Source organism: Bufo gargarizans, chromosome 2, assembly GCF_014858855.1.
Source record: "Bufo gargarizans isolate SCDJY-AF-19 chromosome 2, ASM1485885v1, whole genome shotgun sequence".
Classification (NCBI taxonomy): Eukaryota; Metazoa; Chordata; class Amphibia; order Anura; family Bufonidae; genus Bufo; species Bufo gargarizans.
The window spans coordinates 412,910,154-412,931,762 of record NC_058081.1 but is presented as its reverse complement, the minus strand read 5'-3'; the positions used below and the strand labels follow the sequence as shown (position 1 = coordinate 412,931,762).

At 41.2% G+C, this 21,609-nt stretch overlaps 1 protein-coding gene across 3 annotated transcripts in view; it reads right to left on the bottom strand.

The window, feature by feature from the left end:
- The window catches only part of DOCK2 (dedicator of cytokinesis 2), a 1,177,826-nt gene that overhangs the window by 402,670 nt on the left and 753,547 nt on the right, over positions 1-21,609 (bottom strand). For all 3 annotated transcript variants that reach the window (XM_044280877.1, XM_044280878.1, XM_044280879.1), the window contains 2 exons: positions 19,882-19,980; positions 3,733-3,827 (listed from right to left, as the gene is read on the bottom strand). In XM_044280877.1, the coding sequence (XP_044136812.1) occupies positions 3,733-3,827; positions 19,882-19,980 (194 nt within the window). The remainder of the gene's footprint in view (positions 1-3,732; positions 3,828-19,881; positions 19,981-21,609) is intronic.

Sequence of the window (21,609 nt, the reverse complement as noted above, 5' to 3'; positions counted from 1 at the left end):
ATGGTTGCACATCAGGGAAAACCAACTTATCTTCCCACCAGCCCAGGAGGAGATTAGTATAAGTGGGGGCACAGGGGCTCCACATTGTGGTCCCCCTGAGCTGGTGGAAGAACCTGGCATCAAATAATTGTGTATAAGCACAAATTCAAGCAACGTGTGAACAAAGTCATTGTCTGTGTTAAAGCTGACCACTCTAGTTTTCAAAAACTCTGTTACTGCCATAAGACCCTTTAAGTGAGGGATGGAACTATATAACGCTCAATGTCAATACTAGCAAGGGAACACGATGGATCTATGTTGATGGTCTCGATCTTTCTGATAAAGTCCATTGTGTCTCTTGTGCATGATGGAAGAGCTGACACAAAGGGTTTTAAAATGTTGTCAATATAGATCCCACAATTCTGGGTAATGGAGTCTACCCCCAAAACAATCGGTGCGGCCCTTTAAGGGGGTCAGACCTTTGTGGACCTACGGTAGCCCGTAAAATGTAGCCATCTGTGCTCTGTCCAGTATACCTACTAAAATTCTCAGAAAAGTATCTGTGGGGTCAGCTGGCAGAATGCGATAGCAATCACGGTCAGTAAACGTTCACACATACATTTATACTGACAAATGTCTATTACGACCAGGTTCCCACCCTTATCAGCCGGTTTTATTATTATTGAGGTGTCTTTTTTAAGACACAACAAAGCCTCCATCTCTGGCCCAGAAAGATTACTAAATGGCCGTGCAGAGGAATTGATACACTCAATATCAGTAGTCACCATCTGTAAAAAATGGCATCTCGGTCCTGGATTCCCAATTGTTCACACGTCTGTTTGTTACTATTTTTCATGAATTTGTGCCATTTCAATTTTCTGGCAAATAAATGGAGACCCTTGCTCCAGGTAAATGGACTGAACCTTGTGGTGGGAACAAAGGACAGTCCCTTCTTCAAAACATGACTTTCAGTAATACTAAGCCCAGAGATGCACCTTTTCTGTATTGACCCATTTAGGTATTGTCCCCCGATGAAGCCTCTGTTGCATTAAGAGGGACCAGTGAAATTGGGAAACATTGTGTAATAGGGTCTTTTCAAGGACAGTTCAGTCCTAGGTATGCGGACATAGTACACCTACCATTAAGGTGTATCTCTGGGCTGAGCAGCTGTGGATGGAAAGTTTAGGGATAGTTATTCCTTGTATCCTAGTTTCTCAGCCTTTTACCACCCTTTGTTCACAGTTTATAGCTTTCTACACACCAATTAGGATGCTTTATCCAAGTTGTAATTTTGTTTTATTGTGATTATAAATAAAAGTTACATTTTAGTTCCTTGCCCTTAGTGATACACTACTTATATCAAAGCAGTTAATACTGTCTTGCTAAGAGTGTAACACCCCAGAGTGGTGTTACCACTCCTGCACCCTGCTACTGTTTTTATTGGGCTAACGCTAATGCCATCTATGTTTTTTTTTCCAGGTCCTCTACACTGTGCATTCCTAATCTGTTTGCAACTGGTATGTTCATTTAATATGCCTGGTTCACCAGCAGGTGACAGCAAACACAGCAGAGCTGTACTTCGATAGAAGTGGATAGTCCTACTTCCTGCAGGAAGTGTGGGGACCAGTTAGTTCCAGTTTAGGTCTTCCCTAGACAGGGGAACGGTGTGCATGGGCAGATCTCTGCTGGACATGCCCACGCCAGTCAGAGCACCTTAGGTTCTTCTGGCCATGGAGGCTAAAGCCCAAAGCCTCAGTCTGCCTAAAGAGAAAAGTGCAGCATACAGAAGAAGCTGAGTTATACAGCCAGCCTGTCTGTACAGCAAAGTCAGAGAGAAACAGTTATAGCAGAGTTGAGTTTGCCTGCCAGTGTAATGCTAAAGTCTGCTGGAACCAAGACAAAGCTTGAAAACTGTCAGAAGAAACGTTTATTCAAAGTAAAGCTGCTGTTGAACTTCATCTCAAGGTCTGTACTCAAGTTCTTTTCAATCCCTCAATTATTCGCCCTTTTCATAGCTTCAGAGCCAAAGCCTGGGGTCCAGCGGTATCCAGGTAGGAGCACTGTGACACATAAAGAGACAATTAGGCCGCACTACACGAGCAGCATTCCTACCAAAACTGGGACGCGATATAGAGGGCTCTGGGGGAGACACCTGTTGCAAGAGCAACAGTGATATATTGAGTAATATACAGTTAATTGGGTGGAGCAGTCAAGATACCAACCTGCAAACACTTGTGTCCCTAGGGATTGTGTTGTTTTAACCCCTTCCCAATTGAAAAACATACATTTATTATGGAGGTCATGTATTTAAAGATCGCACCTGCTCGGGGGCGCAGCAGTTACCATATGTTTTAAACAACAGGCACCTGATGCTAATGTATGTGGTTGATGATAACAAATCAAATGCAACCACAGCATCTGTGACGTTAAAAGTCAGGAACGCATGCTCCTGGACATGCACTGACTCACATTAGTCAGTATTAGGGGAGCCGGATAGTGTGTGCAGCAGCCTCAGTCATCCTGAATGATGCAAGTCTCACGCAAATAGGTACCTATGGGGATTGTGCCTGTGGCAAGCCTCCACAGGAACACAGTGAGATTCTCAAATTGTCATAGACTCCAATGCTAAATAAATAAATAAATAAATACATAAACAAAAAAATAAACATCATGGGTATTGTCGCTTACGAAAATGCCCATACTATTAAAATGTAAAAATGTACCGTATATCCCATACAGCCAACAGTGAAACAGAAAAAAAAAGTCAAAATGGCTGATTCACCATTTTTGGTCACTTCACCTCCCACAAAAAATTAAATAGAAAATTATCAAAAAGTCATACACACCCCATTGTATTAATGAAAAGTACAGAACATTAAAACACAAGAAAAAATATACTAATGTGGTTTTGTTGTAATTGTACTGACCCTAAGAAGGAATGTAACAGATTCGTTTTACCACATAGGAAACTGTGATTTTTAAATAATTCCACCCCATTTGTAATTTTTTTCGGCTTCCCACTACATTGTATGCAACCATATATGATGGCATTAGAAAGTAGAACTTGTCCTACAAAAAATAAGCCCTCATACGGCTCTGTGAATGGAAAAATAAAAAAAATTGGTTTTGCAAAGGCTGGGAGTAAAAAAAGAAAAAATGGAAAATCTCCCGATCCTGAAGGGGTTAAAATATAGAAGCAAATATGTTATTAGCATTAACATATTGCACTTTAGTTCAACACATGTGAGCTATTTTTATTTTTTTAATCAAGGATGCGTAATGTTTTTAATAATAAAATCTTGATTTTTTTTATTTTTCCATATGATTGTCGAAACCTCTATTTTTCCCTCAAAGATTTCCAAAGGTTTTTTTCCAGGCGCAGTGGATTATTCGGTGCTGGAGGCAGATATACTAATGGTGAGCTGAACATTTTTGGGGTATTTGGAACAGTGCTCGCGTTTTCAGCGCTGCTCCCATTCATTTCACAGGGAGCAATACTGCAGTTGCGATCGCTGTCCACTACAATGTCCACGTGCTGCATAGTACCAGCACTGAGTTCTAGTGACGGAGATACACAAAGCAGCTGATTGTCTGGAGGACAGGGTGTTGGACCTCTGCCAAAAAGCTAGTAATGGCTCAGCCTGAGGACTGGCCATCACTTTAAAAAATGCTGTATTATGTATATTGCTGTATAATGCTATACTGTAAACGCAAGGATAATTCTAAAATTCATAACATTAGGGATATCCTTACCTGTTCTGAACCATGCTCATAGTCCTCCAGTCTGAAGGGTAAACATTCTTTCCAATAAGATCTTTAAACAATATAAATGTTTCCATTAAAAAGTCCTAGAAGAGATGGAAGATGGAATATATTTAACACAGAGAGTATAATTTCACACTCAAATAAGTTATCTATAGAGATGGCCTTGCGGTTCGCCCAGCAGTCGTTTTGTGGCGAACTTTGCTCGTTCACGATTCACCGCACATACGAACATATGTTGATAATCGCAAGCACCATATTTTTTTGCACAGAGCCGAATTTGACCCATGACACATCCATCAGGTGGGACAGGACATCCAATTGAGATGTTTTAGCACATAGACACCACCCCTACTCTATAAATAAACCCGATCTGGCAGCCATTTTACATTCGTTTTTTTTGCAAGAGTAGGGAGAGGTTGCTGTGTGGAGCAGCGACAGACTGTTAAGGACACCAAATGCTAGCTAATAGGACAACAAAAGTCCTTTTAAGGACTGGTATAGGTGTGCTATCGATAGCTGTGACATACTTATAATATACTTTCTAACATAGAAAGTATATTATAGTGCATTTGTATTGTGCAGCAGTTGTGTGCGGTTCTGCTGAAATACTGCAGCTAGATAGAGGGACAAACGCTATTGGAAGTAACTAATTGCAACTGGTGTGATATACCTGTTGCCCCCCAAAAAACTGATTAAGGGGTGCGATATACCTGTTTCCACAAAATACCGATTAAGGGGTTTGATATACCTGCCTCCACAAAATACTGATTTAATGATGTGATACACCGGCTTCCACAAAATAATGATTTAGGGGTGTGATTCACCGGCTTCCACAAAATATTGATTGAGGCCTGACATACACAGGCTTCCACAAAATATTGATTAAGGGGTTTGATTTACCAGCTGCAGCAAATACTCATTAAGGGGTTCTATATACATGTTTCCACAAAATACTGATAGAGTGGATTGATATACTGGCTTCCACCAAATATTGATTGAGGCCTGCGATACACCAGCTTCCACCAAATATTGATTAAGGCGTTTGATATACCAGCTTCCAGAAAACACTCATTAAGGGGTTCTAGATACCTGTTTCCACAAAATACTGATAGAGGGGATTAATATACTGGCTTCCACCAAATATTGATTGAGGCCTGCGATACACCAGCTTCCACAAAATATTGATTAAGGGGTTTGATTTACCGGGTTCCAACAAATACTCATTAAGGGGTTCTATATACCTGTTTCCACAAAATACTGATAAAGGGGATTGATATGCCGGCTTCTACCAAATATTGATTGAGGCCTGCGATATACCTGCTTTCACAAATACTGCTCTTCTAATGGGACTTTGTCATAGGGTCATTTTGAAAATGACAGGCAGAGGAACAGGTAGGCCATTCCACAGGGGTGGTAGGGGTCGAGTAGGTGTACCAGACCGGAGCCTAAGTGAGAAGTTGGAGAAGGTGCGTGCAATTACATCAAAGGACACACTAGAGTTGGTTGACTGGCTCACTCAGCCTTCCGCTTCTGCACCCTCCTCATCATCTGCATCTGCACCCTCCTCACTCTCTGCTGTGTGCATGCCCAAAGACACCACCACCCTAGAACTTCCACTCAAATCGGAGGAATTATTTTCCCATCCATTCCCAGACCTTACCGTTGTGCAGCCATTCTTGGCATCAGATCAGGAAGAGGCTGTAGCAATGGCCACCACCCAGCGGTCTGATGACAGTACCCAGATCAGCCCAAGGACAGAGGACCCCGCTGTTGCTGCCTACTCCGAGATCTCTAATGTCAGTGGTGGTGAAGGTGACAATGATGGGGTGTTCATGCTCCAGTGTTTGAAGAGGGACCCCCATATAAAAAGCATAAAGGGCAAGGACCAGTACTGGGTGACAACGTACTTAGACCCCAGGTGCAAACACAAAATGTCGGACATGTTACCAGCATCGTAGAGGGCTGTCAGAATGCAGCATTTCCAGGCCTTGCTGCAAGAGATGCTGCATTCTGCTGTTGCGGGTGCTGGCAGAGGAATTTCCACTCAGAGAAAAAGTTGCGGGTACCAATCCTACCGCGCATGCAAGAAGAGGGCGGTTTGAAGATGTTGGTCACTTCGGATATGAGATTATTCTTGCAGCCAACTCATCGACAGCTGCCCACCGGATGCAGCCTCAGGGAACGCCTAGACCGACAGGTGTCCGACTACATCGGGTTGTGGACGCTCTGAGAATCGAGGAACCCCTGGATACAATTTGCCATGGAACTATTGGCTTTCCAGTCGAGTGTCCTGTCCAAAAGGACGTTCCATGCAGCAGGGGGATCGTGACCGATAATAGCACTCGCCTAGCTCACAACAGTGTGGACTACCTCACATTTCTAAAAATGAATGAGGCATGGATCTCGTAGGAATTCAACACCTGTGAAGACCTGTCAAGTTTAATTGAATTTCCTCATGCCAGCCCACACATATCCTTCACCACCCAGAACAAAGAACGGTCCTTGTCTAATGTAAATACAGCAGCATAAAAGGCTTTTTCTGTCCGGTGAATGAATAATGTTTGGGGCCTGTACTCCACTGGGCTGCAGTAAAATTGATATCCAATGACCGTCTAATATACCTCCAACCACATTATCATTATCTTTTCTGTAAGGTGAATGACTAATTGTTGGGGCCTTGGAGGAATTCCACACCTGTGACGACCACGTGTTATTGAATTTCACCTATTATCATTTGGGGTTAATTCAAGAGGGGGATTTCGTTAGCTATGGTTTTAACCTAATTTTATATTTTTAGTTATTTTAAACATATGTATTTGACATGTATTTGTACTGGCCTGCAGTAAAATTGATATCCAATAACCGTCTAATACACCTCCAGCCACATAATCACAATTTATTTTATGTCAGGTGCCTGTACTCCCGTGGACTAAAAAAAAAAATTCTAGGCTCCAGCAGGGCACATTTTTGAGAATTTCTCTCTAAGACACATAAAAATGGCCCATGATTATGATACATATTTTTTGTGGGAATTTTTGCCATTGATCTTCCTCTAGTATGTCACTGTCCATGTTGTGGGACTATTTGTGTACTTCTAGTATTTGGTGACTGCAGATATGAGCTGAAGTTTTTTCAGGTTTGCCTGCCATTAAAGTGAATGGGGCCCGCTGCGAACTTGCGGTTTGTAAACATTTGATCGTGTTCGCAAATCGTCCCGGCCGATGTTCGGCGGTCATTAGTTATTTAAACAACAGCCAAGTCAAAAAAGGAACAACAGTCACATTTACTAATGCTACATACCATAGAGACACAATACTTCACAAACAAATGAGTACCATAAATCTAGAAAAAAAATACTTTATATTGAACATGTCAGTCTCAATTTGCATAGCGCAGGTATGCCATTTTACAATTGATCAGTATACTGAGCTATTGGTTCCTATTTATTCCATTGTATAATTTTAATGTATATGGGTATATAAGATATATGTGGGATGCTTTTTCCTTCAGGCAACATTTTACAGTCAATATACGATTATTACTGCTTCCCACGCTATATTCAGTGAATAAGGAACTGCACTTTGAGATCACATAATGGTGGTTTAACCCCATATAGAATACAAATACTTGAATTATCATTCACATTTTCCTCAGTATTGTAGGATCTTTCTAATGAATATTTATTGACCATCATACATGAGATGAAAACCGACCAAAAGGAGTGGGTCAATAATGTACAAAAACACTTATAATACTAAGGTAGTCAAAAAATAACATAATTTTATTAGAAAATCAAGACATGATTGACACAAATCACAAAAGACATTTAACACAGGTCACAATACATGAACGTATTAAAAACCAAGAGGACCGATGGTGGACTGCTGGTATATATTAATAAAGTGCAAGTGCAGTAATCCTGATTGGTCATCAGTAAAAAGGTGTATTACACCTAACCACTATGGCTCCAAACTACATAATACGACCCATATGCACATATTGTACAACAGATACCATAATTTGGAGGTAAAAATACACACCACAAAGGCTAGCTGAGGCAATAGGGCAACTAAAAATATAATAGGCACATAGAAGATACTGATCAACCAACTTTAGTATACCACACAGGAGCACAACCGGTCCGCTCCCCAATGCACGTTTTGCATGTTTCGCTTTTTCCCCCCTTCAGTCTGTCTTAAATGCTGCCTCCAGGCTCATCTATCTGTCCACCCACTGCACAGATGCCTCTAGACCAGGCATCTCAAACTGCGGCCCTCCAGCTGTTGTAAAACTACAACTCCCACAATGCCCTGCTGTAGGCTGATTCCTGTAGGCTGTCTGGGCATGCTGGGAGTTGTAGTTTTGAAACAGCTGGAGGGCCGCAGTTTGAGATGCCTGCTCTAGACTGTGCCAGTCACTTCACTGGTTGTCCTTCCATCACAGAATACAATTCAAACTTCTCACCCTTACAGCTCTCCACAGTGCTGCACCTACATACATGTCCTGCTTCATTTCCCTCTACCACCCTACTGGTGCTCATCATTCTGCCAGTGATCTATGACTAACATCCTCCATAATTCAAACCTCTCACTTTTGTCTTTTCTCAAGTTGCACCTGCTCTCTGGCATGCACTTCCCTGGACAATCAGGTTAATTCCCAACTTCCTTTGCTTCAAACATGTCTTAAAAACACATCTTTTCAGCCAAGCATCTCATATTCAGTAAACTGACTGCTCACCTAGTAACCTTCTCTCCCCCAACCCAGCAATTTACTATACCCCAGCCACCATCTTTCTTGACCACTTTAACACCTGGCTACTACACTTTCTTTCTGACGACATCCCCACTATCATCATGGGTGACTTCAATATCCCTATTGACACATGCCACCCGGCCGCCTCTAAACTCCTGTCACTCTCTTCCTCCTTCGGCCTTTCACAGTGGTCTTCAGCTCCCACCCACAGAGATGGTCACACTTTGGATCTAATCTTTACCCGCCTCTGCTCCCTATCTAACCTTTCTAATTCGCCTCTCCCCCTATCCGACCACAACCTACTCACCTTCTCTTCATTGGTCTCTTCTGCAGCTCCCACAGTCCACACACTAGCACACCCCCGAAGGAACCTCAAACGTCTCGAATTTTGCTTGCTTTCTGACTCTCTTCTCCCACTCTCTACCATCTGTTGCCTCCAAGACCCAGAAGCTGCTACCACCCTATATAACACCACATTAAGTACAGCTCTGGACACTGTTGCCCCCTCACACACAACAAAATCCGGAAAATCAACAGACAACCATGGCACACCAACCTGACCAAAAAACTCAGACAAGCTTCCAGGGCTGCTGAGCGGCGATGGAAGAAATCCCATTCTAAAGATCATTTCATCGCATACAAGCAATCCCTCCTCATATTCAAATCCTCACTCGCTGATGCAAAACAGGCTTACTTCTCATCTCTCATATCTTCCCTGTCACACAGCCCTAAACAACTTTTTAGCACTTTTAACTCCCTTCTCCGTCCCCCTGCGCCCCCACCCTCTCCTCTCTTCTCAGCTGAGGACTTTGCCAAATATTTAAAACAAAAGATAGTCCACATCAGAGAAAGCTTTACTACACAGTCCCCACAGACCCTCTACACAACTGCTCAGTCCTCTTCTCCCAAAACCCGCTTCTCCACCATTGCAGAAAAAAACCTCTCCACTCTACTCTCCAAATCTCATCTGACCACCTGTGCACTTGACCCAATCCATCCCACCTCATCCCTATCCTCACTGCAGTGTTTATCCCAGCCCTAACTCATCTCTTCAACCTATCACTAAACTCTGGTGTCTTCCCCTCTGCTTTTAAACATGCTACCATTACACCCATCCTCAAAAAGCCTTCACTTGACCCATCTTCCTTGTCCAGTTATCGCCCCGTATCACTTCTTCCGTATGCCTCAAAGCTACTTGAACAACATGTCCATTCAGAACTGTCCTCCCACCTCTCCTCCTGCTCCCTCTTTGACCGCCTACAATCTGGCTTCCGTCCCCACCACTCGACCGAGACTGCCCTTACCAAAGTGACCTACTGACAGCCAAAACCAAGAAACAATACTCTGTCCTCCTTCTCCTTGACCTGTCCTCTGCCTTCGACACTGTTGAGCACTCCCTTCTGTTGCAAACTCTCTCATTTCTTGGCATCACTGACCTGGCCTCTCCTGGATCAGATCATACCTCACAGACCGGATGTTTAGAGTCTCCCACTCCCGCACCACCTCCTCGTCTCATTCCCTCTCTGTTGGTGTCCCGCAAGGCTCTGTCCTAGGACCCCTGCTCTACTCTATCTACACTTTTGGCCTGGGACAGCTCATAGAGTCCCATGGCTTTCAGTATCACTCCTACGCTGACGACACACAAATCTACCTCTCTGGTACAGACATCACCACCTTACTATCAAGAATCCCACAATGTCTATCTTCTATATCATCCTTCTTCGCCTCTCGCTTTCTGAAACTTAACATGGATAAGACAGAATTCATAATCTTTCCCCCATCTTGTTCAACCCCCCCAACAGACCTTACTAATACTTGTGCATGCCCTCATTATCTCCCGCCTAGACTACTGCAACATTCTCCTCTGTGGCCTTCCATCTAGCACTTTCGCACCCCTCCAATCTAACCTCAACTCTGCTGCCCGACTAATCCACTTCTCACCCTATTACTTCTCTGCCTCTCCCCTTTGCCAATCCTTTCACTGGCTCCCTATTTCCCAGCAAATTCACTTCAAAGTACTAACAAATACATACAAGGCCATCCATAACCTGTCCCCTCCCTACATCTCTGAGCTACTTTCCCAATACACCCCCACATGCACTCCGATCCTCACAAGACCTCCTTCTCTCCTCTTATTGCTTTTTCCCACAATCGACTCCAAGATTTCTCCCGTGCATCCCCCATACTCTGGAACTTGCTACCCCAACATATCAGACTCTCACCTACAGTGGAATCCTTCAAAAGAAACCTGAAAACCCACCTCTTCAGACAAGCCTACAACCAGTGACCCTGCTGCCTCTATACCGCCATGACCAACTTAACCTGCACCTTCTGTGTCCTTCTCCCATACCATGTAGATTGTAAGCCCTCACGGGCAGGGTCCTCTCTCCTTCTGTACCAGTTTGTAACTCATCTTGTTTATGATTAGTGCAATTGTCTGTATTATGTATGTGCACCGCTTATCATATGTACAGCGCTATGGAATGAATGGCGCTTTAATAATAAATAATAATAATACTTGACCTCTTAAGTACCGGGCCCATTTTTTGTTTTGCATTTTCTTTTCTTCCTCCCTATATTCCAATAGCTACAAATCACTTAAAATCACCATGCTTAACTCCTTCACTACCATACGTTTATTTCGTTTTTCCATTTTCATTTTTCTTCCATATCTTCCTTGAGCCATAACTTTTTTATATTTCCATTCACATAGCTGTATGAAGGCTTATTGTTTGCGGGACAAATTGTACTTTCTGCAACAATGTAGAGAAAGTAACCAAAAGAACATGCGGCACTCACCGAAGTAGCAAAATGTTTCTCTTTATTCTTCCTTCATTCAGGACGGAGTAAGTGGGGTGCTGGGGCGGACAGGCTCTTGCAGATGATCAGCGGCTACTGCCGATTCGCGCGTAATATCGCGCTTCTTCTGGCCGCTAAAATTGTACTTTCTAATGCCTCCATTAATTATGGCATACAATGTAGCGGGAAGCATAAAAAAACGCAATTCAACCACCGTTTTACAGGTTTTGTTCCCACGGCATTTCATTTGTAGCAAAACTGACCCATGCCTTTCATTCTCTGGGTCAGTAAAATTACAATGATACCCCATATGTAAAGTTTTTTTTATATGTCTAAATAGTTTATTATAATTTATTTAATAATTTTATAGTTATATCTACTGAGCTGTGTGGGGACTCATGTGCGGGGCAATCTGTAGTTATGGCAGGGTATGGCGCTTGAGGGTTTTTGATCACAGTATCTAAAGACTTTAATTACCACGATTATTGGAGACCTGCATGTATGGTACCTAAAGGGTTAAAAATCATCCTTTGTCGGTGGGTGATTGTGCTGTCTTATTACGACCTGCCGCTGGCAAACCACTAGACAGCATGGGGACAAGCGATGGCATAGCAGTGGCTCCTCCCCATGCTGTGGAAGAGATTATTGCATGTAATAGTCTCATCTGCTAGTGATCAGGTGAATTGCCATGAGGGAACGCTTCTATCCTGACAATGGTCTGCATGATCGGGGTGTCTAATACACCCTTTAGGAAACCTTTGCAGGTATTTTGTATCAATTAGCTGATCATAGTGTGACATGATGAGTCTATACATTGTAATACTGAACTTTGTTATATTGAATTATCTAAGGTATAAACCATAATAATCAATATTAAAATAAATAAATGCTTGAAATAGATAACTCTGTGTGCAATGAATCTATATAATATATGAGTTTCACTTTTCAAATTGAATTACTGAAATAAACTTTTAATCAGTTTGTATGAGAAGGTAAGTTCTAGACTTGACCGTGGCAAATCAATGGATGTTGTATATCTGGACTTCTCCAAAGCATTTGACACTTTACCACGTAAAAGGTTAGTATATAAACTCAGAATTCTTGAACTGGGAGAAAATGTCTGTACCTGTATGTAGGTAAGTAACTGGCTCAGTGATAGAAAACAGAGGGTTTTTTATTAATGGTACACACTCAGCTTGGGTCATTGTCACTAGTGGGGTTCTACAGGGGTCAGTATTGGGCCCTTTTCTCTTCAATATATTTTTTAATGATCTTGTAGAAGGCTTGCACAGTAAAATATCAATTTTTGCAGATGAAACTAAACTGTGCAAATAAATTAACACGGAAGAGGACAGTATTCTGCTACAGATGGATGTGGATAGATTGGAGGCTTAGGCAGAGACGTGGCAGATGAGGTTTAACACTGACACGTGTAAGATTATGCACATGGGAAGGAATAATGCAAGTTACACTGACAAATTTAAGGTTATGCACATTGGAAGGAATAATGCAAGTCACCATTACATACTAAATGGTAAAACACTGGGTAACACTGACATGGAAAAGGATCTAGGAATTTTGCTGAACCGCAAACTAAGCTGTAGAAACACATGTCAGGCAGCTGCTGCCAAGGTGAATAAGTTAATGGGTTACATCAAAAGGGGCATAGATGCCCGTGATGAGAACATAGTCCTGTCACTTTACAAATCACTAGTCAGACCACACATGGAGTACTGTGTACAGTTCTGGGCTCCCGTGAACAAGGCAGACATAGAAGAGCTGGAGATGGTTCAGAGGAGGACAGCTAAAGTAATAACTGGAATGGGTGGACTACAGTACCCTGAAAGATTATCAAAATTAGAGGTATTCACTTTAGAAAAAAAGACAACTGAGGGGTGTCATTAACCAGGGTCCAGACCAGACCACTGCGTGACGAGACAAGGGTTGCCCAAGCCCTTCAAGCCGATTCACCTCACGCCCTCACACGCTGTTACGCCCCAGGCTCAGTAACAAAAATTCTGCACCTAGCAAAGCTGGAGACATAGTGCCAGGCACACAGTTCACAGGTATAAATAGCTGGGTAACGAGAGAGACTGGTTATCAGACACAAAACCAGGAACACATTAAACCTACATGAACACAGACAATACAAGGGACGTAGAGTATACAAATCATAGGGAATACACAGGACACAACCAGCATGCATCACCCAAGCAACATACATGGGAATAGTCCCACAGCCAATACGCAAGGGCGGAAGCATCCAGCATACACGGCAATACGTGTAAACGTATTCGTGTGGCCCAAACACAGAGTATCCACATTCACAGGCCCACGTTCACATGCAACCAGCACTGGCAGGAGAAAGACTGCAGCCAGTATGCAGAGTGCACCATCCTACGAGGGAGGCAGGCAGGGTGGCGTCATGAATTTTGTTTTCTAATATGAGGTCTGCAGGGATCTTGGGGGCATCAATTTTTTGGTCTGATATGAGGTCTGCAGGGAACTTGGGGGGGCATTATTTTTGTGGTCTAATATGAGGTCTGCAGGGATCTATGGAGGGTCATGAATCTTGTGGTCTGATATGAACTCTGCAGGGATCTGAGGGAATGGATGGGGTGCACATTGCACATGAACCTTGATTTTGTGGTCCAATATGAGGTTTCCAGGGATATTTTTGAGGGGGGCATGAATTTTGTGGTCTAATATGAGGTCTGCAGGGATCTATGAATTTTGTGGTTTGATCAGAGGTCTGATAGGATCTGAGGAAGGGAGGGGTGGCACACCATTTTGAGGTCTGAACTGAGGTTTGCAGATATCTGAGGGAGGGGGCACATACATTTTTGGTTCTGATTGAAGGTCTCCAGGGATATGTGGGAAGAGTTACATGAATTTGGGGTTTGATCTGAGATTCCAATTAAGGGATGGTGGGGTGAGGGTTATAGGGAGCCACATAAATTTGGGGTTTGATCTGAGGTCTGCATTTAAGGGATAAAAGGTTATAGGAGGGCTCCATGATCCTGAGCTCTGTATGAATGTTTGGTTTGTATAAATTTGGGATCTTATATAGGGTTTGTATGAATGTGGGGTAATCTGGGGTCTGTATTAATTTGAGTGTGTCAGGAGGTCTGTATTCATTTTGGGGACTAGTCTGGTTAGATGCCTAATGTTTGCCTTGGGTACCATTATTTTCTAGTTCTGTAGCTGTCCTTCAGATCTTTTATTTTGGTAGTATAGTAATTGGGGGGGGGGGGAATTGGGCAGTACAGTCGGTACAGTAATGTGGACACATGGGGCAGCAGCAGGCACAGTATTGGTCGAAGCTTCAGGATGGCCAATTTGCATAGATAGGATGATGGAGAAGTGAGAAATCTAAAATGTCTCTGCAAAGACAAGATGTGACTGAAAGAAATCGTCATTGTGGTCTGGGTCAAATGAAGAAGATGAGTAAGGATGAGCGGCAGAGGTCATATTCAAATTTGCGATATTTTGCGGATATTTTGTAGAATATTCATTGAATATTCGTGAATTTGAATATTCTTTATATTCTAATCGACAAAGTACGATTTTCGTAATGCGAATTTTTATCACACATTTTTCAATTGCCGATTAAAAACATGATTCCTCCCTGCTTCTAGCTTGTGGGCCAATGAGTCATAGCACTATATTGAATATATTAGTTTTTTCAAATATTCAAAAACCAGAATATATAACAATATAGTGAATATTCGAAAAATAATCTTTTTTTCAATAGTTTAATTTTTTTTCCAATCTGAACTTCAGATGAGAAAAAAATTACAACTATTAGACAAAGAAGATTATAGCACTATATTAGCTAAATTGCTCTATATTAGTTTTTTTCGAATATTTGCTATATTGCTATATATTCTTGTTTTAGAATATTATGAATATTTTTAAAAACGAATATATTCGATAAAGTGCTATATATTTGTTTTTTTTAGAATATTCATAATTTTTCCCATTTAAAGTCATGATTCCTCCCTGCTTCTTGCTTGTGGGCCAATGATTCATTGGCCCACAAGCAAGAAGCAGGGAGGAATCATGTTTTTACTGGAAAGTTTAAACATTTGTGCTAAAAATTTGCATAACGAAAATTTGCAATAAAAAAATCTCAAATATTCAAAATCACTAGTATATATCACTATATTCTAAATATTCGGGAATTTTCGAAGTACCTATATTTGCTAAAAAAAAATGTGCAATTCGAATATTCGTGATTAACACTAAAGATGAGGCGAACGCATATATCAGAGGTGATGTCACTGGATGTACGAGGTATGCAGTGATTTATTCTCCATTATGTTTGGTAGTGCTGGCAGGCAGTATGCTCTCAGTAGGGCTGACTCACTGCTGTGGGTTGTGTCTCACTTTCTCAGCCCCCATATCGATATCATAATTAGAAACAACTGGAGAAGGAGGAGGAGGACAGAACATGGCAACAGGTGCTGGCCACCACAGAGGGGCCACTTCTGGGGAGGTATTCTGCACTGCTTTGGCAGTATATTATACTGCACTAAGGAATTTGGTTCTTCTGGGACAGTATATTTATCTGCACTGTGGTATGTGGGTCTGGAAGGGCAGTATATTTTGCTGTGCTGTGGTGTTTGGTTCTGGTTGGGCAATATATGGTGCTGAACAGTGATGTTTGGTTCTGCTGGGGCAGTATATTGTGCAGCACTGTGGTATTAGGTTCTGCTGCAGAACAAAGTACCAAAGTGTAGCACAATATATTGCCCCTTTATGGTGTTGCTGACCCTGTATATGTTAGCCCCACCTTCTGTCAAATTGGGCACCTACGACATAGGGTCATTTTTACCTTTTTTTCCCCCTGAGCCACTTTAAATTCCCAGTCCGCTCCTGATTATATGATAGTGATCTAGCAATAGCAGCAGCTTTGCCAATGAAATCACCTTGGAAATGAGGATGTAATTCACAGCTCTATTACCACTGTCATATAACCAGAATAAATGTGAAATTCAAGGAGATTCAAATATCCACAGTGGAGACAGAAGTATCTGACCATAGGACCACTATAAGAGATACAATACACTCCACAGAGAGGGGAATTCTGAAAGAGTAGTCAGAAAAAAGTAATTGCTTAAAGAGGACATGTCACAACTAAATGCACTACAATCCGCAGCCAGCATGTTATAGAGCAGGAGTGGCTTAGCAGATTTATATACAAATTTGTGAGTAAAGATTAAGTATAGCTTGTAATTTATACATCTAAGGCCTCATGCACACGGACGTTGTGTGACCGTTCCGTGCATTGGGGACCGCAATTTCAGAATCAAAATCAATTTAGGATCAATTTGCGGTCCCTAATGCACGGGCAACATCCGTGCCACTGCCTGGATGGATCAAGACCTATTCAACTAGAATGGGTCCATGATCCGTCCGCACCGTAAAAAAATAGAACATGTTCTATTTTTTTGCTGTGTGGAGGCATGGACAGAAACACCACATAAGCGCTCTGTAGTGCTTCCGATCCGTGCTTCCGTTCCGCACCACATCCGTGATGCGGGGAGCACACAGCCGGTGCCCGTGTATTGCGGACTCACTGTATGGGCCGCAACGGCCATGTGCATGAGGCCTAAAGCTCAGTTTTTCTCTGACCTGAGTTGAACTTAGGGGAGGTGTTATTAGTGACTGATAGCATTTTCTGTGTAAGTGTGTTTAAGAGATAGCTTTCAGTCACTGGGGCAGTCTTAAAGGGAATGTGTCATCAGAAAATGACCTGCTGTTTAAATCACCACTATGTCTAATAATTGGCCCCACTTCTTGGTTTATACAGATCACTTTTCTGCAATTAACTAATTGCAGTCCTGCCTGTAATTATATAATGTCTGTGTATAGATAAGACAGGATCCACCTTCGCAATAGGTGATTGTCAAAGCTTTTCTATTCTTTCCTTGTACAATGACCTCTGCACAGGTCACAGGACATGCCTAGAAGACTTTTCCATGTAAGTCAATAGGTTCCCCTCCAGTTCATTGTGTCTATGGATCATGGGCCTGCCATAAAGCAAATTTTAAATGCTGTGTAAATGCTGTTAAGAACATCTCAGGCAAGATGGCTGTCCCCATAGTAGTGTTTAGGAAATATAAGAAATAAATCTGCAATCAGAAAATAAAAACAGATTATAAAAAGGGATGTGTGCTACTATCTGGTTTTAACAGGCAGATAATAATTATATTGGCCAGTAAGTTCAGAAAAAGCAGAGGTTTATATGTACAAATTACACCTTTTGGTAATTTTTTTCCACAAAATGATATATCAATCTGCTCATCGTCTCCTGCTGTATAACATGCTGCCTGCAGATTGCAATGCTTTTTGTGGTGCCAAATCATCTTTAAAAAAAAACACCTTTGGAATTCACCAAACAGCATGCGGCAGACTCCTCAAAAACATAGGAGAACATTCGCTGGTCAGATGAGATGAAAATTAAACTATTATAGTCATTGTGGGAGGTGTAACCGAACGCTCCCCATCACCCAAAGAACCATATTTCCACATTAAAGCTAAATCATCCTGCGAGGATGATTTAAATTTTTCAGAACATTTTGTCAAAAAATGTAATGGAAAATGAAAATTTAAGTAATCCGCGGGCAGCATGTTATAGAGCAGGAGGAGCTGAGCAGATTGATTTACAGTTTTGTGGGAAAAGATTCAGTAAAACTTGTAATTTATTCTTTGAAATTCCTGTTTATTCTGTGCTTTGAAGGAGGCAGCCCTATCAGTGATTGACAGCTATCTGTGTATACACAGTCATAAAGGAAAGGCTGTTAATCACTGATGGGACCGTCTCCCTGACTTCCAAACCAACAATGAGCATGAATTTAAAAGAATAAATTACAAGTTTTACTGAATCTTTTTCCCACAAAACTATAAATCAATCTGCTTGGTTCCTCCTGCTGTTTCATATTCTCCCTTTAGCTCAAACATGAGGTTTCCTTTAAGAAAAGATCCTTAGGCCCCTTTCACACGGGCGAGTATTCTGCGCGGATGCAATGCGTGAGTTGAACGCATTGCACCCGCACTGAATACCGACCCATTCATTTCTATGGGGCTGTCCACATGAGCGTTGATTTTCATGCACCACTTGTGCGTTGCGTGAAAATCGCAGCAAGCTCTATTTTGTGCGTTTTTCACGTAATACAGGCCCTATAGAAATTAATGGGGTTGCGTGAAAATCGAAAGCATCCGCAAGCAAGTTTGGATGTGGTGCGATTTTCACGCACGGTTGCTAGGAGACGATCGGGTTGGAGACCCGATCATTATTATTTTCCCTTATAACATGGTTATAAGGGAAAATAATAGCATTCTGAATACAGATCCATCACATGATCTTTTACCATGGTGATGGATCATGTGATGACCGGAGTGACGTCACCACAGGTCCTGTTGCTGCACACAGCATAGAAGACAGACAGAAGAGATGCCGGCTACGCGATCAAGTGGATTAAGGGGAGTTAAATTAGTATATATTTTTTTTTAACCCCTCCAGCGCTATTTTACTATGCATTCTGTATTCAGAATGCTATTATTTTCCCTTATAACCATGTTATAAGGGAAAATAATACAATCTACAGAACATCAATCCCAAGCCCAAACTTGAAGTAGTTCGGGTTTGGGTACCAAACATGCGCAATTTTTCTCACGCGAGTGCAAAACTCATTACAATGTTTTGCACTCGCGCGGAAAAATTGTACATGTTCCCGTAACGCACCCGCACATTTTCCCGCAACACCCGTGTGAAAGAGGCCTTCGGGTTCTATTTATTTCTATAAGCTACATGACATCCATTTCTGTTAGTTCAAACAGGAATTGATTTTATAGGTTCCAAAAACACTATGAAATGTCTTTGAAACCGAAAAGTGATATTCTATGACTCCATTTGTGTTCAGCGCAAATTTTTCAATACCACTTGAGTGATTTCATCTGGACTGCTTCATCCCAAATATAGGGGGAAAAAGGGGCAAACACCATGTTAGTTATTTTTTTTAGACACTACTTGCAACTAAATTTGTTGCAAGTGGCTTTTTTACACCTCCCTCGCCACTTTCTCTTGTTTTCTACACAACACGCTAAGTCTCTATGGATCCACATTAGTGAGCCTTTTATTACTCCTTTCTCATCTAAAATAACTTTATTATCTTTGTATGGGAAACATGCTGATATAATAACATGGTTTTTAGGTACCTTATTAAAGATTCAAAGAACACAGAATCAGAATGTGTTCTTGCAGAAGAAGGCCTAGCACTAATTGTCGTTATTACTTAGGGTTACGGCCACAAAGTCAGGTTTTTGCATGCAGTTTTGGATGCCAAAATCAGGAGTGAATTGAAAAAAAGAGAAGTCATATTTGTCCTTCATACTTTCTCTACTTTTATGATCCACTCAGGATTTTAGCTTCCAAAACTGTATGCGGAAACCTGACCGTATGTCCGAACAATTGGAAACAATCCGTTGCTGCTATTTTTTACTTTTAAAAACCATTTGCATCTTAATTGCCCAGCGGGATTTCAGCATAACAATAAATAATAAAAGTCATGCAGAACTTACCACCAAGTCTGAACTTGACTGAAACATTCCAATGTAGTGAGTATAATGCTGGTCATCCATTTGCTGAAGAATTGCTGTCATACATGCCACAAAATGTCTCTGAAAATATTACAATTAATGATTGGAATTTAGTATACATTTCAAAATGTGTTAAAATTTTTTTATTAATATAAACAGATTTGGGGTCATTTATCAAACTGGTGTAAAGTAGAACTGGCTTATTTGCCCATAGCAACAAATCAGATTCCACCTTTCATTTTCCAAAGGAGCTGTGAAAAATGAAAGGTGAAATCTGGTTGTCTTGGGCAGCTTAGCCAGTTATACTTGACACTAATTTGATAAATGACCCCAACAGGGGTAGCTGTTTTTTCGATAACTTTTAAGTCTGCCTTTGGATTCTTGTTCAGTGCCAAATTTGTAAGATGAGGAAGGTTCAAAGGTCTCTGGGACCTTAGCGTGGCTCTCTATACCTCTCTGACTAGTCTTTTATAAAACATAAATTTATTGGTTACTCTTTTAAAAAAAAAATATATATATACAGCTGGTGTATAGGTAGAATCCAATCAAGGAAAATACTTAAAAAAAAAGGGGTATAACCTGAGAGTTTATCAGGCACCCGCTGGAGTCTGTGTATAGGTTGAATCGATACAATTAAAATGTGAAAACACATAGTCCCACCTCTCCAATCTCTGAGGAATTTTAATTGCGTTATGTTAAGAGTTCCCTGATATATCTATATATATATATATATATATATATATATATATTTTTTTTTTTAAAAGAGTAACCAATAAAATGTATGTTTTATAAAAGACTAGACAGAGAGGTATAGAGAGCCACGAGACCTTTGAACCTTCCTCTTTAATATATATAGCGTGGTCACCTCCTGAAAGACCTACAAGTATGTTGGTTGTAAAATTTGTGAGATGGCGCACAGACTTTTAAATTTCAGCGCATGTGTAATGTGGTTTGGCCTTTTTAAGTGATTGTATGCCACAGCATTACCTGACATACCAATACTTTGTGACTGGCTACGACATTAACAGTGTTGCACATCATAAATGCACCTTAAAAGCAATTTACTTTCCAAAACAGATCAACTTCTCACTCCACTTCTGAAAGTGATGCGGGATGCCAAAAGTCTCATAATATTGCTCAAATTGTCATTTGCCCCAAAATATTCGACAATTTAATGCCACAAGACTGGTGTAACAGCTTTCTTAAATGTCCCCCTGAATAAATCAATGGTATGTATATGTCAAAAAATCTTTATGTAATTAAGAACATTACATACTGTACAAATCAAATGCCTACAAAAAAAGAAAATAGTGAACTAACATCTCTACTATCTTCTGCACAATAAAAGGAACTATCAAACGAGTTGAAAATTAAATTTTATTGAAATGCACGAGCCTGTAATCACTTTCAAATAATGAAATTTAACTCATATTGGCCAGTAAATCTCGTGGTTAGCTTAAATTTTATTCTTCTGGGCTCTGTCCTGTCTGGTGTCGGTGTTGGAATCCTTACCAAGCTAGCAAGTGTTCCACTACTTGGTATTTTAAATGTAATGCTCGTCGGTCAGTAAACCTGGCAGTTAGCTTAATTTTTATGCTGGTGGGCCCTATCCCATGCGGTGTCGATGTTGGACTCCTAGCCAAGCATGAAAGAGTTCTGCAAATGCTATTTAAAATGTAACTCTCTTAAGTCAGTAAATCTGGTGGTTAA